At 42.7% G+C, this 10,006-nt stretch overlaps 2 protein-coding genes across 2 annotated transcripts; one reads left to right on the top strand and one right to left on the bottom strand.

The window, feature by feature from the left end:
- Positions 1-4,680, bottom strand: LOC111842021 (ubiquitin-conjugating enzyme E2 L3). The gene is made up of 4 exons (XM_023808235.2): positions 4,560-4,680; positions 2,174-2,269; positions 1,503-1,689; positions 1-1,281 (listed from the first exon to the last, which is right to left on the bottom strand). The coding sequence occupies exons 1-4, from the start codon at positions 4,584-4,586 to the stop codon at positions 1,127-1,129; spliced, it is 465 nt and encodes a 154-aa protein (XP_023664003.1). The 5' UTR covers positions 4,587-4,680; the 3' UTR covers positions 1-1,126.
- A 1,665-nt stretch (positions 4,681-6,345) lies between these two features.
- Positions 6,346-9,442, top strand: sdf2l1 (stromal cell-derived factor 2-like 1). The gene is made up of 3 exons (XM_023808279.2): positions 6,346-6,597; positions 7,602-7,798; positions 8,490-9,442. Exons 1-3 carry the CDS (start codon positions 6,369-6,371, stop codon positions 8,766-8,768), a joined length of 705 nt encoding a protein of 234 aa, XP_023664047.1. The 5' UTR covers positions 6,346-6,368; the 3' UTR covers positions 8,769-9,442.
- Positions 9,443-10,006: the final 564 nt, after the last annotated feature.

Raw genomic sequence — 10,006 nt, forward strand, 5'->3', positions numbered from 1 at the left:
TAGGACTAGTCGTACATTTATTTCATTTTTCAGGATCACACTGAAATTTACAGAAGGGAGTAACGGGGACTCATTTTTACATCATTTGCCCATTAATGTGTGATTTTCCTTCAGAGCAGTGTTTGACTACTTAATGCCCCATCATACTCAGCACACATTCATGGAGGGGGGGGGGGGTGTCCGACGGTCACAGGCGATAGATATCTGGATGGTGACAAGCCCTGTGGTGTTCCTCAGTACAGCAAAAGACGAGGCCAAAATAACGTAACATTTCCTCAAACCTGGTTTCAAGAAAGCATTGAATTATATAGAAAAAATACTTCAGTAATTCTTTAAAAATATATAATTATGTTCAGTCACACACAGACCTAGTCTTTTTTTTTCCTTTTACCCTTTTCGGAACATAAGTCAATATATCAGTGGCCAAGCTGCAACTCTCCATTATTCAATGCGTTACAAACAGAAGGATTCATGAAAACCTAAAAAGCTAATTCCACAGAATACGGTGCAACTTGTGCAAAGAAAAAAAAAAGGTGTTAAGAAACAAACATTATGTCACACACCCCCAGGACCTTGCTGTTTCAGGTGTCTTCCTGTTTACTTGTTTTTTTGTTTTGTTTTTGTTTTTTACAAAGATGATTTGTTTGAGAAAAGAGATAACACCAAAGATGAAAAAGATGGAATACTCATCCCCGTTATGGAATTGCATCTTTCCTTGAAAGGCGAAAATTGTCTGCAACAGCAGGGAGTCTAGCTAAGCAGCCATTACCATTATTATTGAACAAATGAATGGGAACAACATCTGTTACGCAAATTGCCTTATTTCCTCATTTCTTTAAGTTCCCCCATCTTTACAGATTCTCCTCTAACCATTTTTTTTTCTCAACAAAGGAAAACAGTAGAAAGTTAGTAACAGCCTCAAGCTTAACCCCAAAAGGTGAGACTTGTCTGGTTCAAAGTCCTGCTTCAAGATGGAGGTGGGCGGAGCGGCGGGGCTCCAGGTTGGCTAGAATGACAAGTGCGTAGGTGGGTGGTTGGTTGGTTCTGGAAAGGGGTGGGGTCAGAGAGATGGGCAGAGACAGGAAGGGGAGGGACTAAAGGGGCAGGGATGCAGACGAGGGTCTCATCAGTCCACTGGCCGCTTTTCGCCATGTTTCTTTGTAAACTCTTCTGCATTCTTAAAGAATTTTTTACGGTCCTTTGAGTATTCCTCTGCTAGGTCGGCCCTCAGGGGGTGCTCGGGCTGGGGGTCATTCACCAGGGCGATGAGAGACTGGATTACTAGTTTAAAGAAAATAAAGACATTAAAGTATGCGAGTTAGACAGAATGTAACACACAACCACTAAAATTTAAGTAAAATAAAGAAGGATGAGATAAAAAAAAAAATATATCACATTTGCGCCATTCATTCAGGCATCAAAAAATGCAGCAGATGTTCGACACTGGAGGGAGCTACACTGTGGGTATGTGCAGCTGCCAAGAGTGACATCACGCTCCCTACCTTGGTCGGTTTTGGTGGCTGGCTTCCAGTTCTCTGCGCTGATCACCGGCAGGCAGACCTGGCCCTTCTCATCAATGTTGGGGTGGTAGATCTTCGTTTTGAAGGTGATCTTGGGGGGCTTGAACGGATATTCAGCAGGAAATATGATCTCAATCCTGAACGCTCCTTTGTCATATGGGGGGTTGTCCTTTGGGGAAGAGGCAGAAACTGGGTGAGGACCAGAAATATTCTTGTATCCAGTGATTTACACCCTTTTGGCTCCTTATCTCACAATTAAGCTCCTTAAGTCAAAGTCAACAAAACAAACACAGGCTTGTTCCACAAAACTCAACAAAAGCTTTATTATCTAAACCTTTGATACTCAGTTATTAGTCATCCTCGAACATTTACTTCCACCTGTAACTTACTCATACACCTTAATCAGCTTATAGGTTAATCGAAAGCAGGTACGTCTGTCATCGATTTGTAAGCAACGTTAAATACCTCCATAAATTACTGCCTATGTCCTTCTTACACCTCAGGCATTATTATTACCCAGCTAGAGGCGCTCTCTCTGTAGTCTGAACCCCCTCTAATGGAAAAACCTGCACAAACAGTTTCTAAAAGCTCTCATGGGGCAGGCTGAGCCAGAGGACCCCACAACTACCACAAATCAAATACCACATACTTACAGGGACAATAAGACCTTGCCAGGTCAAAATATTTGCCTCGTCGACTTGGATGTTACGGAAATTTTTCATTCCAGACTTGCGGATTTCTTCAAGTTCCTGAGAGGTGAAAGAAATAAAAACAAAAATGTGTGAGAATCCAAAGCAAATTAAGTAGTAATTGTAACCCCAACATGCAAGGGGGGGGGGGGGGGGGGGGGGGAGACAAACCCACACATCATATTCACAAGCCTCCGCAGATGACAGAGCTGCTGAACCAGGCTGTGCACAGAATATAGGGGGAAAACAGGAGCGAAACATCTGTCGGTGGTTGGCAATACATAACATCCACAGCACCCCATCCTAAAGACAGACATTAGTGGATGGCCACAAGAACCAAGGGGGTCCTTTCATCTGCATAATCACCCTGTTCCTATCGCTGTACGTTATACATAGTTAAATGCTTCTGCTGCTTGCCGATGAACTGTAGGAATTCTGTTTATGTCATGAGAACAGGGCATCTTCCTGTAATGATTTGAGTTGATTTGATTTCAGTTTTGAAAAAGGACCTCAAAACGTTCCACTTTCATTGTTTCATTGTGTTTTCAGAGGAGTCGGAACCCAGTGGGCAGGCCGGCGTAGATGAAAATCCCGCGTCAGACGAGGAGAGAATTTCCTGCTGCTGTCCATCAAAACACTGACTCCTGTGCATAGATGTGCTAGAACCTGTTAGTTCAGGGCTTACTGGAAGTGTTCTGAAGTTCCTTGAATTCCACACCAGTGTTGCCTCAGACATACCGCATTTGGAAGCCAAAGAAACAGATACTGCCATGTCTGACAAATCCTGTTTATACCCTTCCTTAAGCAAAATCTCAAATGCAGACCAACTTCTACATACAATGCCTTGGTAAGCCATTACCCAAGAAACCTCTCAGAAATATCTACACTTTTTTGAGATATCTATTCCATTTAACAATACAAACAGCCAAGCAAATACAAATGACTGGTTTACAATTTATGCTTATGCTACTGGTTTCCAAGAAGTTTTTTTTTCCTTCCAGAATGTTCCATTAGCAATTCTGTTTCAATAGCGAAACTAACTTTGACAGTGACAGACTTTGTTCCATTCAATACAAACAAGGCGGTTTGTTAGATACTTGAAATGCCTTTCAACTGACCGATTAGATCCCGACTTCTGGGTTCTTCAGAGCTAATTTGAACAAGGAAATTAAGTATTTGACTCGAATTATTGAATCTGCGCGCATACAGCGCATTCGCCTGACGCTGGACAACCGGGTTTATACAGTCGGTCGTAAAAATACATTTAAAAGATGTATATAGATATTTCCCCATCTGAACTGTTCAAACACTGCCCACAGAAGTTTGAATAAATTCATAGTATTTAAAACGAGTATCCACTTGAACACGCAAACTCCCAGTTATAACCAACACCCTTAAGGAACCGAATTATTCACTTTGTTAAACACTGGTTAACGCCTGTTTTCAATGATGTATTAAGAGATGTGTACAATGTACACGTAAGACAGCCCAATAAATAAGCAAACATCTACAAGGAAATAACGTGTTTACAGTAAGCAACTATGACGGGTGAATTACGCGTGGAAACCACCTCTTCCTGGATGACTCGAGGATCCATTTAAATACGTATACAAACCGGTACAATGGTACCCCGATTTCTTCTAAATTCGTAATTTCGATTGCGTATATTTCCATCACACAAAACATCGTACCTAACTCCAGACTTACGGTTTTACCCACCAAAGGAACAGATAGACAACACGCCATGGGAACATCGTTACCTTCGCCACATTCACAGTCACGGTTAAGGGAGAAGAAACTTCCGCTCGATTAGAAAGAAAACTGTAGGAAAACAACAGACTTTACATTAACTGCCCTAAAGATCAGCCGTCCTGCCAGCCATGTAACGCGGGTCCGATGATTCAGACAATAAGACTGTACTTCCTGTGTCGTTAAAAAGTCGCCAGTTAGCCACCTAGCCCGCTAGCCAGTGCGCTGTTTATCATTCTCACAATAACACGCCGAACTGTCACTAACATCAAAAAACGCCTCCCCAGGTGTATTAGACGATGGCATTTCATGTTGTGAGAACGAATCACTTTCCGTCATCCGCAGAGTTGGCTCCTTCCCGGTCGGCCCCGGCCTATTTTGCCGGTGCTTCGCTTACTCACTGTCACGCAAAAAGGCAGCTAGCTACATGTAATGAACGACCAGACAACTACTTAGAGCGACACACATATGAGCTACGTCGAAGGCCCTCGCCGAAATGTACGGTTTAGAGAGTCGTATGACCAGATACGATTATGTGAGTTTCCAACAACACTCTTTTAGGAACGGGGAAGAAAAAAATAGAATGGATAAGACAATTTACCTTATGCAGCCTCCTGCTCGCCGCCATCTTGGATTTGCTGGTTATTCCCAGAATGCACCGCGGCGACAGGGCGTCTCAAGTTCCTGTGCTTCCCGCACGGCGGCAAAAGTGCTTTGCTGGCGTCTGGTTCCTGTAGTAGACTCATCCTTGAAATAACAAGGGGTAGTGTAACTCCCTATAACTTTACATAGAATAAAAATATTTTTAGAGACCCATAATCCTGGGATGTTACTTTATTGTGCTACCGATTAGCTGTTTAAAGATCATAGCAAACTAGCTAAACAGAATGTTCTAGGATATGTTAAGCAACCAAGCCAGTTATTAAACACTTAACTTCAGATCGAATGGCCACATCACCGCAATTAGACAAGTTACCATTGTGTTAAGATGTTATGATTGTGATTAAGGTAGAGTAACACCAGTTATGTAAAAATATGTATTAAAGGCAAATGTGTTGCATTTGGTTAACCATGTTTGTTTAAGATTATGTTGAACATGCTTTTCGTAGTCTTATACAAGAGACACCTAAGTGTTCCAGATTTAAAAACTCCATGCCCCTGTTTTAGTAAAATCTGTAGCGGATTTATGAGCAGATCTCCATAAAAGTTACATGTGGGTGTCTTTAGGTCCATTTTCAATAACCACAAAAAGTATTCGTGATGGTAAGCTCTCGATTTCATAATCTCCTGATTGTTAGGTTTTTCGACGACAGTGATAACTTGCCATTTTATAGTAATGGCATGAATGAAACTAACATGTGCTACTAGGGTGGTTACAAAACTGGACTGAGTTATCTGTTTAAAATCCTGTGTGTGGGGCTGAGAGGGTGGTACCGTGGTTAGGTTTAAAGTATTTAATCAACCTCTGTTGAGCAAGATTCGCCTCCCCGCCCCTTCTCATGCGTGTGGATTTGCGTGTTTTCTTTTCGTGTCATTGTGAGATTTCCTTCATGTTTTCCACACAGTCTAAAAACATGCCAAGGTGATTTGGAGCTGCCAAATTGCCTTGCGAGGGATTGGCACCCCGTCATGGGTTATTCGCCGCCTTGCACCTGTTATCTCCGGCATAGGCTCCGGACCTTCGCAGCCCTGCATGGGACGAGCGGATATGGAAAATGAATGACTGAATCCTGTGCATAGGATACATACGGGGTTTAATTAAATGTTTTAAAATATACTGTGAATTAAGGAATCTGCGAGATTAATTAAGATATGTACTGTAAATAGATTAAAAATAAATATCGAAAACATGACAAACACTATAATATTTCCACACATGCCCTAAATCGGTTTTAAAATCAGCAATATCCTGAAACATATTCTTGCATTCCTGCTCATATGGTCTTTCGGTAGGTTTCTTGCCCTATTGCACAGATATGAGAAATTACACTCGCATCCGCATGCAGTTGTCTTTAGTTTTCAACTGGGGTTTCGGGTTTTTCCAGTAAATACATTTTAAATTATGCACATAAAACACGTTATTTAATAAACTGACCTAAGTAATTGAAGTAACATGAGATACATGCGAAGTACAATTGTATGTTGTATGAAAATCCAGGTCATTCTTAATATATGTAAAATGTTCGTTCTAAATATAACAATCTCGATCCTCTCAGTACCTGAGAAGTACATAACTACCCAGAAAGATGAATGTTCACGCGCAATCTCCAGAATTCGCCGAAGAGACCAATCAAAGCCGTTCGCATCCCTCCGAGAGTAACTGTAACCAATCAGAAAGTAGCATGTGGACCCATTACTTCCGTATACTCTACCTGTCAAGCTGTGGTTGGCTGGGATCAGGGGTCTGATTATGCTCACTGACTGTATTATCCCGTGTGCGGAGCACTTCCTACAACTAATGCTTAACAAAATGAGGTCCGTGCGTTGTTTAGGAAGGCTGGCGTTACTCGTTTTTATTGCGCTGCAGTGTGACTGTCGAGACACGGAGTTTAATTACGTGACGTGTGGTTCCCTGGTCAAGTTGCTAAACACACGGCACAACGTCCGACTGCACTCCCACGACGTTAAATATGGGTCAGGTAAGTTCATTGTGTGTGCTTCTTTGCCCGATCAGCGTGGGGTGTTTAAAATACGGTCATGGCAGCGATGTTTCTGTGCTTATGTGAATCCCACGTATTCAGTGGTATTCAAAGCACCGCATCACTACCATGGCTATTTTTGTTACGATTTATGATTGTAGCTCATTTCAGCTGTCACGTTGCTGTCTTTTCTCAAGTTGAACATGCATGAAGTAAGCTCCGCCAAATCGTTCATCAAAGTGAGCGATTAAGGTGCAGGCCTCATATCTTATTCATTCCACACGATACCCTCATGGTTCCTTCATGTATGTCCCCCAGAAAGGACCTGCAGCCTCCCAGGTGGCATCCGAAGGGTGAAAGTGCCGATGAGGAAGTGGGGGGCGGGACAAGCAAGGAGGCACCTCGCGTTAGTTTTTCAATCAACGAGTGGTTGATTTTAGACTTCAGACCGCCTTTTGACATGTGCTTTTAGTAGTTCATCTGACATTTTTATCAGACATCATTCATGTATATATCTGGCATTTATATTTTTATGTGGGTGATTTCGTTTAAGTAGGCTACAGGATACCGTAGAGTATCACCGCAGGGCTTTTTCTGGGATTTGAACCGGCAACCTTCACGTCGTTAGTCTGTGTTATTAAACACCACGCTTAAGTCAAGTCAGCTACTAAACAGTGAATTTCTTTACATAGGCATATTCCTCTTGGGAAACTTTCTCAGTACTTTACTTTTGTAGGTTGAAGAAAATAGGAACTACTTTGCATTTAAACAATGCATTTTTGTTTGCAAGACAGCAGGCTGGATGGGGATCTCTGTTTTTGGATGGTGGGGGACATTGGAGCCAGAGTTCCAGTAGTGTTCATGGGCTGTTTATTTTTTAGCTAAATAAGTACTGAAATTATTATTGTTGCACTGCTAGGGCCCTGTTTTGATTCTGGTGGCTCACAATAGCCCCAAGGTTTCACATATCAGCAGCTGATTTAGGATTCTTCTCCTTTCTGCAGGTAGTGGGCAGCAGTCAGTCACGGGGGTGGAGAGCTCAGATGATGCCAACAGCTACTGGCGGATCCGGGGAAAGCCCAACGCACCATGTGAGAGGGGCGCACCCATCAAGTGCGGCCAAGCCATTCGCATCACTCACATGAACACAGGCCGCAACCTCCACACTCATCATTTCGTCTCTCCGTTGTCCAGCAACCAGGTACGGGTGTTGCCAGTCAATGTGCCTCTTTTTTTTTTTTTTGTTGACGCTAAAATCTACTCTTTATTCCTGTTCTGATGTGGTGCTGTGTGACATGCCCAATAATAGACATGTCAATCCCTGAAACAAACCCTGAAAGACTCGGCTGAATCGCATGTGACTGGCAGAGAGCTGAGGTAGACATCTGTCGATATCGGGATCAGAGTTAGATATGTAGTCTGCCTGTTTTGCTTGCATTAGGTGGAATGGTGCAGTTTTGAGGCTGGTCAGTTTTATTGGCTGATTATAGGTTGACCTTGTGTAGTCTTAAACATAAAATGGTTCAGTTCACCCTGAACCAAAGTGAAAGCTGCAAGTCTTTAGTATTAACTAGTGAACAAAATGACACTTCATGAACGATTTGCTGTCTTTTTTTGACCCCACTAGATTTTCTCTGTTCAAAAAAGGGCACAAAGCATGCTCCAATGTAAATCTGAGCACCATCTAGTGGGGTCAAAAAATATAGCAAATGGTTCATCACTAGTGGTAACATTTGACTGGTTGATGTTAACTGGCCTGCTGGAAACCACTGTGTATTCTGTAAGCGGCCAGCGTATATGGCCAGGAGGGACAGGGGGCACTGCTGAGTGTTCCTCAGGCCTGTGTCTGGTTTCAGTTTTGCTGACGCACCATGATCCATTCCACCCCCCAGGAGGTGAGTGCTTTCGGGGAGAACGGTGAGGGCGACGACCTGGACGTGTGGACCGTGCAGTGCAGTGGGACATACTGGGAGCGCGATGAGGCCGTGCGCTTCAAGCACAAGGGTACCGAGGTCTTCCTCAGCGTCACTGGGGAACAGTACAACCACCCCATCCGCGGGCAGCGGGAGGTGCACGGCATGCCGCACGCCAACCACCACAATTACTGGAAGACCATGGAGGGCGTGTTCATCAAGACGAGTGCAGAGCTGGGCCATCATGATGAGCTCTAGCATCCATTCGGTTCTCTACATAATCTTCTCCTCACCTTGATTCTTTGCCCTGGAAAGAACTCTGTAGAAAATTAAAGTTCTTGTCCGCTCTGGTTCCAAAACCTCTGCAGCTACCGTTCTCTCACTTGTGAATACCGAAGTGAAAAAGAGTGTTTTAAGGAGAAATTAATTTAGATTTTGAAAAATTGTGTGTAAAGTTGAACTTTGAACTGTACACCCCTCCCCCCCCCCAGGTTTGGCAATGCATTGTTTTTCAGAAAAAGCAATTTCCTAAATAAGAACCACCATACACCCCCCCCCCCCCCCCAAGGTGTTATTAAAGGTAGGTCAATATCTTTATGTACAGTTTGGGCATGGTTACACAGAGGTGCCATAAGTGGTGCTGAGATATTTCATAAATTATCTGGTTTCTGTGTAAATGGAATAAGAACCACTGCTACTCCCATGGTATATGAAGACCAGAAAGTACCATGCTTGATTTTCATTGTGCTTTTTCACCTAGCTATAAATGCTTATTTATTCTGTTTGAGTGTCTCCTTTTGGTTTCAAGGCTGGTGAAATATTTACATTCATTTTGTTAAGAGGGTTCGGGGTCTCCTGCACCTGGTACCTGTGAGAATGCGGGGAAGTGTTTTGAGTTGTCACTGCTGTTCCAATAGAGGTTATGAATTTGACAGTTTTGATTCATTTCTCCTGTTCTTGTGATGTTCCCAGTCCCCCACAGCAGGGCAGCAGCAGTGCCTTATATAAATGGGTCTCAGAAACCAGTTTAAGCAATAGGTTTCCTACTTGTATGGATTCTAAAACTACGTTTCCATGGACCTGCTCTTAGCTTCCTGCCCATCGCGAAATAAGACTTTACTAACCTGGTTTAGCTAATGAAATCCCCCTTTTTTACAACACTTTCCAAAAAAGTTACACAATGTGTAAAATGTAAATAAAAGCAGAATGCAATGATTTACAGATCATTGAACCCATATTTAATTGAAAACAGAACAAAGACAACTTGTCAAATGTTGAAACTGAGAAATTTTATTGTTTTATGACAAATATATGCACACTTTGAATTTGATGCCAGCAACACGTTTAGAAGAAGCTGGTACAGGGGCGTGTTTACCCCTGTGTGGCATCACCTCTTCTTTTAACAATACTGTGTAAACATCTGGGAACTGAAGAGGCCAGTTGCTGGTGTTTTGAAAGTGAATTTTTGTCCCATTATAGCATGATATAAGATTTCA

This window comes from Paramormyrops kingsleyae, chromosome 7, assembly GCF_048594095.1.
Source record: "Paramormyrops kingsleyae isolate MSU_618 chromosome 7, PKINGS_0.4, whole genome shotgun sequence".
Taxonomy (NCBI): Eukaryota; Metazoa; Chordata; class Actinopteri; order Osteoglossiformes; family Mormyridae; genus Paramormyrops; species Paramormyrops kingsleyae.

Coding starts and splice junctions, on each gene's coding strand:
- LOC111842021 (XM_023808235.2), bottom strand. CDS start 4,586: ATGGCGGCGAGCAGGAGGCTGCATAAG. Junction 2,270..4,559: donor CGAGCAGGAGGCTGCATAAG/GTAAATTGTCTT, acceptor TTCACCTCTCAG/GAACTTGAAGAAATCCGCAA. Junction 1,282..1,502: donor AGCCACCAAAACCGACCAAG/GTAGGGAGCGTG, acceptor TCTTTAAACTAG/TAATCCAGTCTCTCATCGCC.
- sdf2l1 (XM_023808279.2), top strand. CDS start 6,369: ATGCTCACTGACTGTATTATCCCGTGTGCGGAGCACTTCCTACAACTA. Junction 6,598..7,601: donor CGACGTTAAATATGGGTCAG/GTAAGTTCATTG, acceptor TCCTTTCTGCAG/GTAGTGGGCAGCAGTCAGTC. Junction 7,799..8,489: donor CTCCGTTGTCCAGCAACCAG/GTACGGGTGTTG, acceptor TCCACCCCCCAG/GAGGTGAGTGCTTTCGGGGA.